Source organism: Python bivittatus, unplaced genomic scaffold (genome assembly GCF_059951505.1).
Source record: "Python bivittatus isolate LINGU-HERP-01145 unplaced genomic scaffold, Pbiv_v1 ctg000580_np1212, whole genome shotgun sequence".
NCBI classification, from domain to species: Eukaryota; Metazoa; Chordata; class Lepidosauria; order Squamata; family Pythonidae; genus Python; species Python bivittatus.
Genome location: NW_028277087.1, coordinates 25,324,580 through 25,343,181, shown reverse-complemented (window position 1 = coordinate 25,343,181; position 18,602 = coordinate 25,324,580). Strand labels below are relative to the sequence as shown.

At 35.6% G+C, this 18,602-nt stretch overlaps 1 protein-coding gene across 1 annotated transcript in view; it reads left to right on the top strand.

Moving 5' to 3' along the window:
- The window catches only part of TDRD9 (tudor domain containing 9), an 89,983-nt gene extending 74,318 nt beyond the window's left edge, over window positions 1-15,665 (top strand). Inside the window, exons 29-38 of the mRNA XM_088149915.1 lie at window positions 232-321; window positions 435-695; window positions 2,127-2,282; window positions 3,212-3,282; window positions 3,923-4,032; window positions 4,164-4,260; window positions 4,566-4,704; window positions 7,315-7,433; window positions 10,705-10,777; window positions 15,331-15,665. Of these exons, the coding sequence (XP_088006041.1) occupies window positions 232-321; window positions 435-695; window positions 2,127-2,282; window positions 3,212-3,282; window positions 3,923-4,032; window positions 4,164-4,260; window positions 4,566-4,704; window positions 7,315-7,433; window positions 10,705-10,777; window positions 15,331-15,432 (1,218 nt within the window). The 3' untranslated portion in view covers window positions 15,433-15,665. The remainder of the gene's footprint in view (window positions 1-231; window positions 322-434; window positions 696-2,126; window positions 2,283-3,211; window positions 3,283-3,922; window positions 4,033-4,163; window positions 4,261-4,565; window positions 4,705-7,314; window positions 7,434-10,704; window positions 10,778-15,330) is intronic.
- Window positions 15,666-18,602: the final 2,937 nt, after the last annotated feature.

The window sequence follows — 18,602 nt, the reverse complement described above, 5'->3', positions numbered from 1 at the left end:
TTGAATGAAGCAGACCTCAGCTTTCACAATAGCTGGGCACACTGTGTTAAGCCATATTTTGTTCAGTTTAGCTTTATGTGATGTGTGACCCTAGCCATTGTGGCTTATAAACCATGGTCTGAGCCTTATTAGTATATGTAAGCCAGCTGACTATTGTCTAGGGCTGTATTTATGATCTGTTTTCTTCTAGGCCTTGGAAGAAGTCTCTTTTAATTGCTGTTTATTGTACAGGTGTTCTATGTAGATTATGGCAATAGATCAGAAGTGGATTTGGGCCGGTTACGAGAGATTCCAAGCCATCTCCGAGAGCTTCCCTTTCAGGTAAAATTTTCTAGTTTTTAATTAAGGAGGGGACAGTGCTATGGGGAAGTGGAGCAGTCAAAATGTTTCACGTTCTTGGAAAATATATATTTGTTTTAATGTTTTTTATTCAGGCTCTGGAATTCAAGGTGCGTGGAATGCGTCCCTCTGCACAATCTCTTGTTTGCGGAGAACAATGGAGTTATGCCGCAAGCCAAAGATTTTCTTCTTTGGTCAATGGCTGTGCCCTGATGGTGAAAGTTTTCTCAGTTGTGCATGGCGTCTTGCATGTGGATGTGCTTCGATACTCTGGCATTATGGACGTTGTGAATATCTGCACCATCCTTATTCAAGAAGGCTATGCTGAACCTGCAGATGACTCTTATGAATCAAAAGTATGAGATTTTATGTATGGTATTTCTGTTAGAGAAAAGGTTGGAACTGTAGTTTCTTGAACTTATAGAAGCAGGAAAGTGAGGAGCTGAAGATGGTTATTGACCTCAAGGTGGCCATTCTTACAAAAGAGCATTAGAAAGACAGATTTCATTGTGAAACAGTTGAGCTAGAATTGATTGGAAGATTTAACATTCTCATGATTTAAGCAGAGTGTAAGGGTTTTTTTTATTATACTACACAGATCATCAGTATAAGGATGCCTTTATTATATCAGTTCAGCTTTGCTCACACCTCTCTTTTTTCCCCATTCTGCCTTCCCCTCCTTTCCCTTCCCAGCTCTCTGGTAGTTTTTACATATGCGCATGTAAAATTTCTCCATGCATCTGGTGAAAGGGACTGTGATCCATGAAATCTTATGAGATAATACATGTGTTAGTTTCTTAAGGTGCCAGTTAGAGAGACTTCTGTTGTTTTTTTCTGCAAAAGACTTAATAATTAAATTTAGAAGATACAGGTAGAATCACGACTACATTGGCTTCATGTTTTATTTTTGTAAAATACATTATAAAACAGACATCTTGAGCTGGCACTTTCTTCTGTCTGCTGTAGATGCTTCGGCAGATTATTTAAAACCAGGTCAGCTTGCAGTTGAGAGTTCCCATTTCAATGATTTTCACTGCCCTTCTAAATTGGAGAAGGAAGTTTATGACCTTATGTTTGCTCTGCAAGAGCTTTCTGTTCTCTCTGTTCATTTTTTTCTTGTGTTATTCCAGCTGGACTTACTAAATCTTGTTGCTTGGGCTTTGATTCTCAGAAATTTTCTTGGTGAATTTGGGTCTGTTACTTTTCCTTATACGTGAGAAAGAATTTCTCTTTTGTCATGAGGAGGTGTAAGGAAATGTCTTCTCCAACCAAAAGAATTAAGAATAAGCTTGTTGAATCCTGTATTTGAAGTGAACAGAAGTAGGAAACAGTACAGAGTGCTTTTCATCCACTGAAGAGAACAGGCTGATATAGTGATGTAATAATTGTTTATTGTGGGAGCCTGTGTGGTGTAGTGGGGAAGGTGTTGGGGTGTGACTGGAAAGTCTCAGGTTTGTGTTCACCTTTAGCCATGGAAGCTCAAAAGGTAACTTTGGGCTTCTCTCTCTCTCTCTTTCTCAGCCCATCCTACATCAAGAGTGATTGTTGTGGGGGAAAATTGGAGGAGGGAGTGCTGTGTATATCCCCCAGGAAGAAAGGCAGGCTATAAATCTATATAATAATAATAATAACAACAACAACAACTCGAGCCGCCCAGAGTCACCCATTGGGGGAGATGGGCGGCATACAAATTTAAAAATAAATAAATAAAAACAACAACACAAATAAACATTCCCCTTCCTGCCTTTTCACTCACTTTTCAAAATCTTTTTTCCCAATCTCTTTAGCTAAATCATGAAAATCTCAAACAATTGTTTTCAAAGCCCAAAGAAAGTAAGGGGAAGAAATTGGCGCCCCCACAGAAGATCTCAAGAGAAGAGAATTCCCTGATTGAAATGTTGGAGAGCTGCTCTGCTAACAAGATTAGTGCCCCAAACTACAAAGTAAGTTTAAAAGGTATATCTCTTCCCCATTCCCCCCCCCTCCCATTTCATTGATGAGCATTTAATGGTTCACCTGAAGTATGAAATGCTGTTTTTCTTCTGTTTCTATGAACAGCAAGATTGCTTCATCGTTCCATATTAAAATAATTGTGATTTTTGTTTTTTTCTCTTGACCTTTATAGAAAACAGCTGAACTCCCCCCCCAAAATACTTTGTACTTACTAAAAGTTAATTGTGAAATGGTAGTGTTTGTGCCATTAGTTTCTTGCTTGTAGAGAATTAGACAATTTCTTGTTCGGAAGAATGAGCAAGGCAATGTCACAGGTGTGAGTGTGACTTTTTGTCCCCCAGGATTTAGTGGAGGAGGTTTTGGGATCCTTCCTTCCTTCCTTCCTTCCTTCCTTCCTTCCTTCCTTCCTTCCTTCCTTCCTTCCTTCCTTCCTTCCTTCCTTCCTTCCTTCCTTCCTTCCTTCCTTCCTTCCTTCCTTCCTTCCTATTAAATCTTATAACTAGTTGCAACAACCAACGTTAGATTTTGGATTAAGAGAGGCTTGTTTCAAAATACCCCGATTAAGCTGCAGTTTAGGATTCACATGTTATTTAAACAGCCTCTTTTTGGCAATGATCAAAGAGGAGATAGGATATACGTGTGCAAGATTTTTGTATCTTCAAACCACGACCAAGCATTACATTATATTTTGTGTAAGTCAAGAGCCTTCTGCCTCCTTTTGGGCTGCATATTAATCCTATAAGATGCAGGATTGTCTTGGGTCCTCAGAAGAGGCTTTTTGTTACCTTGGGAGAGAAGACAAAAAAATGAAAGACTGAATTTCACTTACCTTAGTGAAGACAAATCCCAAAGCTAACAAACTGAAATATTGCATATGCTTTCTCAATCCCATTCTCATTCTCTCTCTTTTTTTCCAAAGGCAACACTACTTGGCCCTTTCAATCCCTACAACTTAAAATTCAGCAGTATGACCCGAATTTCCAGATTCAGGTAAGATGCTGTTCTACAGTGCTTTGGGAACAACTGTGGAAGATTATAAACCTCATGCTTCGCTTTTAGGCATTTCCAAGATAGCTAGTGGGCCACTGCAGGCTGCAGAACACTGCTTCAGATGGACCTTTTATCCAGATCATTGATGAAGAGCTAAGGCTGAAAGCAGCACAAGCTGTTGTTTGTGATTGTGGTTGTCCTGCCCATTCACAACAATTTTATGAAGCAGATGCAGGCTCCAGATATCAGCATCTTCAATACCTTTCACCACTCCCATTTTTCTACCCTTTCCTCCTTTTTTAACCAATAAGGAAGCAGAGATAGAAAATCTACAGCTTTTTTTCCATCTGGTAGCTCTTTGGACCCCCAGTCTGGAAGCACTCCTCCTTTGTGTTTAGTTTCTGCATTCTGTCCTCTGTGAGGGAGATGGTTGTGAGATATTTCTAAAATGTTCTCTGCTTATTATGGTTTGTGTAAATACTTGTATATAGAGGGCTATTTAAATAGTAATAGTGGTATTTATTTTTAAACATTTGAAAAGTTTTCAGTAAACTTAACCAATGGGTCAATGAAATGTTGCAGACTTGGATTTTTAAAAATTCTCATAATAAATCATAATGATTCTTTTTCCTTCCTCTAGAACAGTCTTGATAGAGAAGGAAAGTGTAAACTCTGTTGTTGTAGCTGATGCTCCTGAAGATGCATTTCAACAAATACTGGTTGCTGCTTCCATATCTGTAAATGCAACAGGTAAAGAATGCTCTGTCAAAGTTGTATAACCTTTTCTGCCTACACTATAATTCTGATCAAAGCTATAGCTGAGTATTTGTGTGACTTTTTTCTTGAAAATGTCCATATAAATTTGTTTTTTATGGTGATAGGCTCAACAATGATACTAAGGGAAACTTCTCTCATGCCTCATATTCCGGGTCTCCCAGCATTACTAAGCATGCTGTTTGCTCCTGTGATAGACCTCAGGTATGTGAACATTTCCAAGGAGAAACGTGGTGTTCACTGTAACAAATGCTTCTACTCAAAGTTTTATTTGCAGCCCCCTGGAAACCTGCAGATATTTAAGGAAAGTCCCACTTTACCTTTGGGGGTCTCCTGGAACCAGTTAAAAAAGCCTTCTGCAAATGGAAGGAGTTCTTCCTTTTGCAATAATGACATGCGGATGCAAACTGTTATGTCTGTATAGGATCATTATGACAATATGACAATACATATCAGACGTAGGTGCTGTATTTTTCTTACACTTACCTTCAATAAACTTGTTACTTCAGGGTTGATGAAAGCAGGAAGAGGTACATTGGTGTCCTATGTGGTTTGGGTTGGAACCAGGCCCTGGGGAGCCCAGTCCTCCAAGACCATGATATGGAACTTACATTTGATGTGCAGATTGATGCAGATGACATCACACAGGTAAAAGTACTTCAGTTTTTCAGATGTTATGACAGCACATGATTGGAATGTCATATCTTAATGTACTCCCTTAGGTTTCTTGGAATGAATCTGGCTTCTTCAGAATTAAGAAATTGTCTGGTTTCTGTGAAACAAGATTGCCTGGTTGAAACTTGCAGATAATTTTGCTTGTTGGATTGTAGGCACAGTCTGATGTGACTATTTTCTAAAACTTAGATATGCAGCAGAATAACATAATAGAATGGTAAGTATGACTTCCTACAGTAAATGGATTAGCAGTTCCTTACAAATAGAAATGGAACAACAGGCAAAGAACAAAGCTGTTGGCTGGTGTGGGTCTTCCGGGCTGTGTGGCCGTGGTCTTGAAGTCTTGTTTCCTAACGTTTCGCCCGCACCTGTGACCGGCATCTTCAGAGTGCAGGAGCACAGAGAACTGCTCCTGTCTGTGCTCCTGCCCTCTGAAGATGCCGGTCACAGGTGCGGGCGAAACATTAGGAAACAAGACTTCAAGAACATGGCCACGCAGCCCGGAAGACCCACACCAGCCATCGTATGCCGGCCGTGAAAGCCTTCGACAATACAACAAAGCTGTTAAACAATGTCTTAGTTCCATGCATGAACCAATCCAGCTAGTTTTTGTTTCTCTCTACAATATTTTGCCATTGTATTGTATATTCATTTTGCACATAAATTGCTTTGCAAAACAATGATGGTGAGAGAAGGATGGCATACTAAGGCTGCAAACCTCTAGCTGCTCACCCAAGTAGCTCATTGAATTTTGTAGGTTACAGAAACTACAAGTAGTTTAAGTAATATGAATGAGCCAAGGGAATCAGGTCAAGCTGATGCTTTTCAGATTTATTATTCAGCCCCTAAAAGTTAGGAGTCTGTAAGAAGTTTTTATTTGGATTTCTCTTTTGACTAAAAAAAAAAGGCTAATAAAAATAATGGTGACAAGGGAGAAACAGAAACCCCTGCATTCTGTGCTACCCATGGAGGAAGCAAAACAAATGGATATAGCTAATATGATAAGGAAGTACACTACTGTAATGAAAGAGAGATAAGTCTCCCGACCTGTCTGCTTATTCATCCTGGAGAAATTCTGTGCACTATCCCTTTAAAATTGGTCTAGAAAATCTAGTTGTGATGCCACTTAAATAGGTAAGGCTGAAATTATGCTATGTTTTTCTCCTATTTTTGGGAGATATGGGGCTTAAGAGACAGAACTGTCCTTAATTTTGGCCTGCCACTTTGGGAAAAAATGACTGATATGCTGTAAAGTTTCTGCCAGTCTTAAGGTATCCATTTTGATTCTTAAAATGGCCCCAAATTCTAACACATTTTTTAAAAAAAGAAACTTCAAGCATTGGGCTTCGCCCACTTGGGGTATCAGGGCCTCAAAGAGAGTGCTGGAATGCTAATTCCAAACATGATTGCCTGAAGAGGAAGTAACAGTCTGTCTTCCAGCTTGCTTGGCAGATTGGCTGGATCTAATTGATGTCTCCCATTATATAAGCAGGAATATGGGTATTCTTGAATCTGTCCTAGGCTACTTGCAGATTACAAATTCCCAAAGACCTTTTAGTTGTGAACCATTAAAAAGACTATTTAAGAGTTGTTTCAGTTAATAGAGATACTGAATGTTGGTGGGCAATAAAGCTGGGTTTAGTCTGGATCATCAGACTTAAATGCAGAGAAGTGGGCCTTCAGTCTGCAGTTGCAATGCATAAGTGTGAAAATTGTTATTAGTGGAAAAGCTTGGCATTTGGAAAACTTACTTAATTATTCTGAGAACATTTAGTAATCTAACCACCAATCTGAAATGCCTGAAATATATCAGGACTATAACTCCCATAGTTCCTAGGGAGTATGACTATTGACAATTTAATGGACCATTTGTGGAAGAAATTGTTAGTTAAGTGCAAATTGGTGAAGGTAATATAATTTGTGTTATTATGTATTTGATACTTTTAGATTTTTGCATCAATTTAAATCATTTGTGAATTATGATATAAGTTTAACATGTAAATTATGCACATTATGTCAGTTGTTCAGCTACAGAAACAAAATACTTCGTCCATTGCCAAAGTCCACTGAATGGTGGTCCAGAGAATGAAAGTTTACTATATGCAAAGAAAAAACATTTAGACAGTCGTTGAATCTATAATATGACGTGTTTAGGTTCTGGCTTAGCATAATGCAAAATTAGGCCACATCAACTTGTTCAACAACTATGACTTTAAAAATCCTGATTAAGTATTATGTCTGAACCAAACTCATATGCTTTTTTCTTTATAAGATGGTGACATGAATTGATTAAATTATAAGTTCTCATTGTTAAGAGGAACGTGAGGTATTCCAGATGCACTGGAGTGCCGATCTCATGGTTCTTCTCCAGCCCAACCATTGACTTAGTGGCTGGAGGTAGTGCCAGAGAATCTGGAAATTCCAAGATTAATAGATTGAAAACTTGAATTTAAAAGTCTTCTAAATGTATGTAATCAAGTAAATGATTTTGTTAGAAGCTAAACAGTTTAATTCATTTTATTTTTTAAAAAGTAATTGCCAACTGTCACTGTTCTTGTTAAAAAAAAATCACTGTCTTCATAGATAAACATTCTAAGGACTTGCATTAACAAATTAGTCTCTGATGGCCCAAATGGCCTGCTGCATTTTGGTCCTGAGAGAATTGCCCAGTTGCAGAATACAGCTTGCCAAAAGCTTTTAAGGTAAACTCTCTATTTTTCCTACAGTTCTTTAACAGTTTAAGTTTGCTTCTATTCCTTATAACTGCATTGTCTGAAAAAGCATCCCTCTTGTTATAACAAAAAGGCCCTGTGCTATAATTGGACATCCTTTAAACACAGAGGAAAATGGGCAGGGTTGCATCTTTGTATAATGTCTAAAGAAGGCTCTTTGGAGATTTATCCAGTTTTTCCCCATGCCAAAATACACCAGCTCCCCATTTCATGTAGTAAATTGTACAGGAGGAGGCTATGGGCATTCACCAGAGAGATAAATGATGAAACGAGTTCTGACATAATGATGCAAACTCTGCCCCTTTGGTGCCTCAGGTGTCACATGGAAATACATAAGGAGTAGAGCTTGCATTGTGATGTTGTGACACATGCTTTGTCATTTTAACAAAATCTTGGCTTGCTGCAGATGACCCTGGAGGGGGCATTTCAATAATTATGGTAGAAGGAACACTTACTTAAGTCCTTCCCACTGGAAACCAGAGCCTGTCATCCTAAATCAAGCCTAGAGGAAGGCTGAATAATAGGTCTTCCCCAGCCTTCACCTTTTCTCTAAGAAAGTGCTATCTACGCCATCTTGAACTCCTGAATGAAAGGTAAGATTTGAATCAAATAAATAAAGAAGCCAGAAAAGCAAGGAATGAAAGCAATAATATTTCTTTGCTCTTTCTCTAAATGTTATCTCAGTGAAGAGATCAATTTAAGCCTGAAAAATTGCAAGGTATAGTCTCCTCAATGCATTTTTAAAATCTGTGGCTGTTTTTTAATTAAAATATGTTGAAAGAACTAATTACAGATTTCCTGTAACATAAAGTAGGCCCAAGTAGAACTTTTCAGAACTATATACATACCTCTGCAGCAATTTCATTGAGCATCCACATGATCTTGTCATTCTTAGTTATCAACCAGTGGTTTATTTCTCCTATGCCTGTTTTAGCTATAAGTGGACATAATCGATTTAATTATAAAAGCCCAAATCAGTAGTGCAAATCTCCAAAAATATGGAACTTAAGAGACCCTATAGAGAAGATTATGAGGATAGGAGGGGAAACAGCCACCTTCTAACAGACAATTCCACTGTGTGTTATTTGGGGGAAAGGGTTGGAATTCCAAAAGAACAAACATATAGTTGTTGCATTTTGAAATGCTGGGATTCTGAAATGGATGGATGGAGAAATAGAGCAGAAGAGATTATGTGCATGCAACTCTGTAAAAGAGCTGTGTTTATAATTATATGTGTGGTGGGAGTGAAAAGAAGCTGAGGTGGGTGGAAGAAGCATATTCTGCCATTATCTACTGACTGGGATGTTGTAAATTTTTTAAAATGAACTCAGAATATGAACAAGTTGTGTGGACTGTACATTAGTGCCACATAGCAATAAAGACAGAATAGTAATGGAATAATACAAAAGAAGGCTCATGTCTGGATACAGTGTTCATCTGGGTTTCAGGTGGTTTATATGAAGTTATAGTTAGCTGTAATGTAGGTTGCCCATGTTTTCTAATGCATTGAAAAACCCCGATCAGAAGTGCAAATCTCCAAAAATAGGAAGATACTGAAAGAGAAGAATTTCAGGTTTTGAGATCTGGAAAATTCAAATGATGTTGCCTTGTTAGGAGTTTGGCTATGCCTATTGCCAAGGTTAACTTTCTCTGCCCAGCACAATCTCTGTGATGAAGGACAATCTTTTGTTGATTCCTCTGTATGAGAAATACAGCAATGACAACATACAAGAAAATGATTTTTTCTTGTCTTTGGAACTCTGCAATTCAAACTCTAGGAGTAATGGCAAAGCTTGTAGTTACTTGGCAGAAATTGAATGGATGATTTACTTTCCTTCCCCATTTACCTGCTCTGCAATTTTTTAAAATACAGAATTAGATAAACTTAACAATATGTTTGGATCCTATAGTGTATTAAATAATAAAGAAGGGAGTAACTTTATAAACACATAGTACTAGAGAAGTAAAAGGGCCTCAACAAAACTTTGTATTCTGGGCAATTCATACATCTGCATTTTAAGTTAATTGTATGTCTTATATGTCTTCACTACTTAAGAGGAAGCTATGTTTTTGAAAAGCATGTCTAGACAAAATGAATTGGAATATAAATGTTTAGAGAGGGAGGAGTTGACAGACAAAGAATCTGTAGCAATCAAGTTGCTGCACACAAGAAGACATTCTAAAAATAGCTAGCATAGCTTTTCTCTCTTTGGATGGATGAACAGACAGATAGATAGAGGCATATAAATATATATACATACGTACATATTCATCATGGAGAAAATCTATGTGGTTGATAAGAGTCAACCCTGACTTGATGGCACATCATTACATATATATACCTGTTCAATACAAAGTTTAGACACTGGGAGAGTGACTAAAATTATATTATTCAAAAGGTATGTATTGTTAGGATGCCCTTAATAAATTAGTCCAGTTGGTATGTGAGCTGCTGGGAGATGGGAGCAAGGACACAGAAGTGCCTATCACCCTAAGTACCTTATTAAGGCTAAATAATGGGATAATTTTACTACATTGTATAGTTTTTAGAAGGCCATTTCCCTTCCCTTTCATAATTTTCAACTTTTTTTCCTTTTTTATAAATAGCTTCCTAGACAGCTGGGAGTTTTGAGAGTTACAGCCCCAATACATTTAGAGACCATCAAACTAGAGAAGGCTCATACAGGGGAAAGAAATCTATTGTTTTGAATGATAGATAACTTGATTGGCTCCAAGCACACAATACATCTTATTTGCATTTACCCTTGACTTTTTATTTTTTAGCTATAGGTCTGAACAAATACAGAATGATAGAATCTTAGAGGTGGAAGTCACCCATTTAGATTATGAAATCCAATTGTCTGATTAGTCCAGGAACCCAGATTAAAGTATCCCTGAGTGAAGGCTTTCTAGCTTCTGCTTGAACACATCTAGTGAAGAGAAGGCCAGCAACTGTCTCTGAATAATTATTTCCACTGTTAAACTGCTTTTACTGCTATTTTTTTTTAAAAAAGAAACATTAATCAGAATCTGCCTTCCTGTAACTTAAGCTGACTTCCTGTAACTTATGCTTTATTCTGCAGTCTGGAATGAGACAGAACAAGTCTTGACCTTCTTCTGTGTGATATCCTTTCAGGCATTTCAAGTGTTATTGTTTCTCCTGTCAATCTTCTTTTCTCAATCTAATGGATATTATTAATATGGATTTTTCTTTACTGACAATAAGTTTTTCCTCTTTCAGCTTAATTTGCAAATCAAAACCTCGTGAGGTTATTCCTCCCATGTGGTATACAAACCCATACGAATGGAGCCAGGCAAGTTTTGTCCCCAGTTTTTAATCCTGTTTTAATGTATAATCCGAACAGATTGGAATGTATAAGAGACTTCAAAATTTAATGCATAATCATGGATTCATAGATACATGGACAGTTATGAACCCTGCAACAAAAGCACGTACATTTTATTCAGGTAGACATACATCTCATACTAGGATAGACTACATATGGATATCTAAAACTTTTTCAAATTTCCTGCAACAAGTTAAAATTGCACCAATTCTTAGATCGTGCTCTAGTAATTATTACACTTAAATTAGAAGAGATTATTCTATTTATTTATAATTGGTGTTTTAATCCTATATTACTGTATAGTGTAGCAGCAAAGCAACGACTAACTCAAACCTTGAGAAATTTTTTCAGGAAAATAATAGAAATGAAAGATCGGTAAGAATAAGGTGGGTGCTATGAAGGCAGTACTAAGAGGAGAGTGTATGAATCGGATGAGTATGATAAAAAAAACAGCACAAAGAGCAAGTAAGCTTTATTTAGAAATTAACAATTTATTAGCAAACTATAGTAGAACTGGATTAGGTAGTATTTTCAAACAGCTAGTAAATAAAAGATGATTTGGAGACAGATAAAATCTCTCAGATTATCTTTGCTAAGCAAAGCTATTACGAACATGACAATAAAAATTCTAGAAGGCTGGCAAACGAATTGAAAAAAGCTAAGGAAAAAAATGTATTAGTGCAATTAAAAACAGCAATGGTCAAATTATGACCAAAACCAAAGGTATAAGTGAACAATATACCACCAATTCTTGGATTATATTGTTTATTTATGATCGCTGTTTTTATTGTATTTTAAATGGTTTTTTATTCTTATTGTTGCTGTAAACCAGAGTTGCTTTTGAGTGAGATGGGTGGTGACTAAATTTGAAATATAAATAAATAAATAAATACATACATACATACATACATACATACATACATACATACATACATACATACTTTTCCCCCAGCAGTTATATTCTTCAAATAATCCATCACTAATAAAAATTAATCAGTTTTTACATAGATTAACATTCCCAGAATTGGCTCCAGAAGATATCCAAGTTTATGGAATCTCCTTTTTCTATTTCAGAAATCTCTGAAGTTTTCAGTACTGTTCAAAATGGAAAATCTGGCTCTGATGGATTGTCAGGGGAATTTTATAAAGAATTTAAAGAGATTTTAATACCTGAATTTTTATTTTTATGCAATACTTTGCACCAAGGGGACCCTTTACCAGAGCCCTGGAAATAGTCTAAGATAATTTTGATCCTTAAATTGGGTAAAAATTCTCAGGATTTGGCTTCTTATAGGCCCATTTCACTTCTCAACATGGACTATGAGCGGTATACTAAACTGTTAGCTAATCACCTAAAAGTGATTATAGGTAAAATTATTCATATGGATTAATCTGGCTTTATTCCAAATTGAAATATATCTACCCCATCAGGAAATTATTAAATATTATACAATTTAGTAAAATTAATCAATCTTCCCTTGCCATTTGTTCCTTAGATATATTTAAAGCTTTTGATTCTCTAGAAATACAATTTTTAAAACAAATATTAATTAAATTTAAAGTTGGAGCTGGTTTTCATAATATGATTGAACATATTTATGGACCAATTAAAGCCCAGATAAGACTTAGCAGTTATGATTCAGATCCCATCACGATTTTAAGAGGTACCAAGCAGGGTTGCCCTTTATCACCTTTACTATTCAACCTAGCCATAGAAGCATAGGCATTAGAGGCATTTGCAGAGATGTCAGGACTATCAGTTAATTTTCATAAATGTCATCTGATTTTTCATATTCCCTCAAAAACTCAAAAGGAAATTTCTGCAGTTTTAGGGATTCCAGTAGTATATAAATCTTTAAAATATTTAGGTATTACTGTTACTAAAAATATTAATAAAATCTTTAGAAATAACTATATACCAAGATGGAAGAAATTAAATAAGGAAATGAAAAATTGGGCTTCAAAACATTTCAATATTTTAGGGCAAATTACAGTAGTAAAGATGAAAATTCTTGCGCAGCTTAACTTTTTATTTCAAAGCCTCCCAGTGGTAATTCCAGAAGAAGCTTTAGGGCATTGGCAGGGAAAAAAAACTAGAAAGCTGGTGCTTTCATGCCAAGAAATTGAGAGTAAATAAAAGGATTTTATATAGACCTCAGAAACAGGGAGGCTGGGGCATGCTCAATTTGTTAATATATTTAACAATATAGGGCACAATTAGGGGATATGATCCCATTTATTATGGAAGACTCTTCTAAACAATGGATTCAACTAAAACTGTGTTAGAGTCAAATAAGTTTATAAATCAGTGGTTTTTTCACCCAAAACATTTTTCTAGAATAAAACAGATTGAAAATGTTTTTATTAAAACAGTGCTTCAAATTTGAAGAATAAATACACAGTTTTGATAAAGGATGTTTCTCCTTTAACACCTTTGATAACATATTTCGATCAGGATAATTATTACAGTTTGGCTAAAATGAAATCTTTGATAGCATATAATCTTTATAGACTGAAAGATTTTATAGTAATAGTGAACCTCTCAATAAAGATCAGATAGAGCAATGAATAGATGATAAGCTACCATGGCTTTTTTGGTATAAACTCAAATCTCTCTTGGACAATAGAAATACTAGAGCTTCAGCAATATGCCTTATACTAATTTTGAGAATTTAATACTTCATTATTTAGAACAACCAAAAGGAACAATCTCAAAAATGTATAGGTTATTACTGCAATCAGTAATAGGAGATCTATCATATGGATTAAATGTATAGGTTATTACTGCAATCAGTAATAGGAGATCTATCGTATGGATTAAAGGAAGCTTGGGATACTGATCTTGGTAATCCCATATAGGAGACACATTGGCAGCAGTTATGGAAACCGGGTGGATTCACTTCAGCTTCAATGCAAGAATTGCAGTGAAAGATTATACATCGTTGGCATTGGACTCCTGTTAGATTGGCACATATGTATCAAAATTATTCTTCCAAATTTTGGAGAGGTTGTCAAAAAAAGGGTCATTTTTTTTCACTTGTGGTCATGTGATAAAGTTATACCCTTTTGGTGAAACATTTTTGGAGAGGTAAGTATTATCACCAAACAAAGAATTGAATGCTTTCCATTTATTTACTGGACCAAACCATAACCATTAAAAAAAAGAGCTAATTATCTATTTAATTTTAGTAGCCAAAATAATAATTGTACAACATTGGAAACAATAATTGTGCAACATTTAGATAACCTAACAGTTGAGTTGTGGATTAACAAGGCCTCTTCAATTGCCACATTAGACAAAATCAAAGATAAAATTAAAGTAATGAGACTTCAGAAGCAGGAACTACAATTTTACCAAATTTGGATGGATTTTATGGTTTACCTTAATAGCAATTGATTATAATTTTGGTGTACTCTATACATAGGGTAAATTTTCACATATGTAGTAACCATCTCTTTAGTCACATTGTAGCAGATCTTTTTTGTATTTTCTGTATCTTTCTTTTTTCTTTATATATATCTTAGATTTAGGTTAATGTAATTACCTGATATTGCTTGGAAAACACACACACACACACACACACATACATACATACAGTAAAACCTGTTTGAGTTTGAACTGTGAAGATGGTAGGGTAAAAATTAAAAGTTGGACCATCCTCAAATGAGCAACAGTGTAGGCCTAATTAGGAATCCCCGTATGCCTGACTGGATTATGGTTGTTTTGGATGCAAATCCTAACCATCCTCAACTTCAAATGTGTTTGAGTACAATTCTGGTTTTCCCTACCTAGCAGAGCCAACTTGCCATTTGGATGGGAAAGAGTCATGGGATGGCATAACTTTGCTCACTTTTTGAGATATTCATCTGCCTCTGGTTCAGAGGTGAGCAGCTGCAGGCCATTCACAGTTCCTGTAATGTGGAGTCCTCTCCTTGCCAGACTCTTGAAGTACATCCATATGGTTAGCTGTCAAAATTCAGTGGCCTATTTTAAGGCTGCTTTAACATCTGTAACATTACTTTTGTTTTGAATTATATACTCTTTTTGCTTGTGTTGGATTTTTTAAAGAAGATTTCAAAAGTATCCCCCCCACACACAAATATACCTTGCAGTTCCCCCAAAGGCCATTGACCCTTGTTCCTACATAGCCTTGAGGACATGGGGAATTATCAGAGGGAAGTGTGCTACTTGATACTTTGTTCCTGTATCATACTGTCAGATGCTAAAAGAATGTTTAAGGGATGGACGTACACATGTATGCAATCTGTAGCCCTCTGTATCTGATGTAACAATTGTGCTTATTTTATATGAGGAAATTTCATGCTGTCTCAAGAGTTAACTTTACTACAAGCCCTTCCCTACCACAAAGCTTTTTTTAAAAAGTAGCATTCTCCAACCTGGTGCCCTCCACATATGTTTGCCCATACTGGCTGGGCATTCTGGGAGATGCAGCTCCATTTACTGATGTGTGGATAAAATTTTTGGTTTATTACTAACTTTCTTAATTTTCCCCCTTTAGCTGAGATCATCGCTTGTGATTGATCAATCTGATCATCCAGATGGAAGGGGGAGGAATGCCTCTCTATACCAGTTGCATAAGTTGGTGTTACTAAATGCCTAAATACATGCTGGAAGAAGTTCCATTGTTAATGGGTGGCTTTTATTTCACAAACAAGTGTATTTAAGATCAAAAAGTTACCCATTCTCAGAAGAAGCCTTTATGAAAGAAGCGCGATATAAAGTGCTCAGTTAATTATTTATGTTGAAATTTTTAAAAAGATTTTATTTTTGCCTTCATGGATTCTGAAAATTGAAGTGTTCTGTTTTGATACTTGCTTTCAGTTATTCTGTGTTAAATTTCTAGTATACCTGAAAAATAAAAAATAAAATTATTGAGTATGAAACACTTTTTGTAAAGAAAGTCAAAAGAATAGCAAGTGAGCATAAAACACATCTTCATTATTTCAAGCAATTCTTTTTTATTTAAGAGAAAAATGGTTTATAATGTATTTCAAATGCACTATATTATACAGCCAGAATTGGGGGAATACCCCCCTGTCCTCAGCTTCCATTTGCTGTTTGAGCAGGAACCAAGATTGGTTGGTTTCAATCACTCCTATCGGGGAGCGTGATCCCTTCCAGAGTAATAACTGGGCCAAAGTTATTGGATTATCACCACTGACTAGCAACTCCATCTTGGTAGGATTTAATCTGAGTTTGTTTTGCCCCATCCAGATCCTTAGAGCCTCCAGATGTTGGTAAACCCTTCTATTTTTTTTTCTATTTTTTTTATTAAAAGAAGATTTTACAAAGATTTAAAAAACTTCAGAAACATAGAAGTAGAAAAAGAAAAATTATAAAAAGGTAAAAGAAAAAGTCAAGAATAACAAAAAAGAAAAAAGATATCTAAAGAAGCAACTTCTGATCATCTTTGCAGCAGTTACAAACCTAGCAATTACCATCTCCACCCTCCCATACTACATATGGTTCCCTACTTCCCATAAACAAGCCTTTTTAATCAAATTGCAAAATCGCCAGTATATTTTTATCCATTTTCAGCAAAACGTCCATAAAGGGTTTCCAGTCTTTTATAAAAGTAGTTGTACTTCCCTCCTTAGTCAAACAAGTCAATTTAGCCATTTCTGCAAACTCAGCCATCTTCACAATCTATTCCTCCATTGTCGGTATTTCTGTAGTCTTCTATCTTGCTGCAGTTACCATATATAAAACCAATCATCCATGAGCCTTTTCTAGTTGATTATCCATAAGTCTTAAAAAGAAATTTCCAGTTTCATCTGAATGTTAAGTTTTAAAACTCTCTGATCGCCATGTGCATTTCTGTCTAGTATCTTTTTGCTTTTTCACAAGTCCACCATGCATGATAAAATGCCCCTTTGCGTTTTTCACATTTCCAGCAATGATTAGAAGTACCTTTATACATCTTAGACAATTTCTCTGGTGTCATATACCAACAGTATATCATTTTAAAAAAGTTTTCCTTTAAATTGTAAGACAATGTGAATTTCAGACCTTTTAACCACATTTTCTCCCATTGATCCATTTGAGTATTATAACCAAAATTCTTGACCCATTTTACCATACGTTCTTTAACTTGCTCTTCCTCCATTTCAAATCTTAGCAAAAGTTTATACATTTTAGCAATTGCATGTTCATCATTTGTACATAATTCATTCTCAAATTCTGCTTTGTCATACTTTATTCCTGATACTTTATCTATATTAAATCATTCTCTTAATTGTGCATATGACAACCATTAAAAATTAAATCTCTCTGCAGTCAGTTCTCTTGATTTCATCTTAAGCTCCCCATTTTCCTCTGCTAGCAAATCTTTATATATTAACCATTTGTCTTTGCTTGCTGATTCTTTTCTATAAAACGCTTCTTGAGCTGAGGCAAGCAAAGGTATTTTCGGGCATAGCCTGGGTTTGTATCTGTTCCGTATTTGTGGTATGGCATTCCTAATATAATGATTTTTAAAATCTACATTTATTTTAAGTATGTCATAACGTAAGTAACCATGCCACCCAAACCTCAGACCATGACTTTCTAAATCTAAAAGTCTTATTTCTTAGCAACAGCCGTTCCTTCATCCAAACCAAACATCAGGTAGCAAAATACAATTTAAAATCAGGTAGTCCCAGTCCTCCTCTTTTCCTTTGCATCTTGGATAATCTTATATTTAACCCTTGGTTTTTTCCCGTGCCATATAAATCTGGATGTGCCTTTTTGCCACTGTTTAAGTGGTGCATCAGTTCTCAAAACAGGTATTGTCTGAAATAAAAGCAACATTCTAGGTAACACGTTCATTTTTACCACAGAAATTCTTCCCAACAATGATAATTATAATTCTTCCCATCTTAATAAAACTTTCTTACTTTAATTCCATACTTTAACATAGTTATTTTGAAATAACATACAATTCCTGTTAGTAATACCCAGATTTTTCACTTTTTTCTCAATCTGAAATCCAGTTTTTACAGACAATTCTTTTTGGTCTTCCATCTACATATTCTTTGTCACCATCTTTGTTTTTTCCTTACTAATTTTAAATCCAGCAAATGCACCAAATTCTCTTAGATTTTCCATTAATACATCTATCCCTCCTAAAGGGTTTTCCAAAATTAAAACCAAATCATTGGCGAATGCCCTTAGTTTGTAAACCTCTTCTTAAACTTTCACTCCAGCAGTTCTCTCGTCTTATGTCCCTGTTCAAAACTTCAAGAGCCAGAGTGAATAATAATGGAGAAAGTGAGCAACCCTGCCCTGTTCCTTTCTGTATTTCACAGGGCTTGGTCAATTCGCTGTTCACAATTATTTGTGCCATTTGTGGAAATATATATCCATTTCACCCATATAATAAAGTTCTCTCCAAAATCTGTATCTTCCAAAATTTTAAATACAAAAGTCCCGTTTAAATTGGCAAAATCTTTCTGTGCATCAAGGAATATTAAGGCGGCTTTTTTTTCATTGTGTTGCTCCAAGTACTCTTAATACATTAAGAACATTTCTAATATTATCTCTTAATTGTCTCTTAGGTAAGAAACCACATTGACCTTTATGGATAAAATTTTGTAGAACATTTTCAGCCTTTCAGCTAAAATCATCACAAATATCTTATAATCATTATTCAGTAATATTGACCTATAATTTTTCAGCAAAGTCAAATCCTGTCCTCCCTTAGGAATCAGTGGTATATGTGCCCCTATCCAACTATCCAGTATCTTTCCATTATCTAAAATGGAGTTCATCATTTTTTGCAAAGGTAATAAA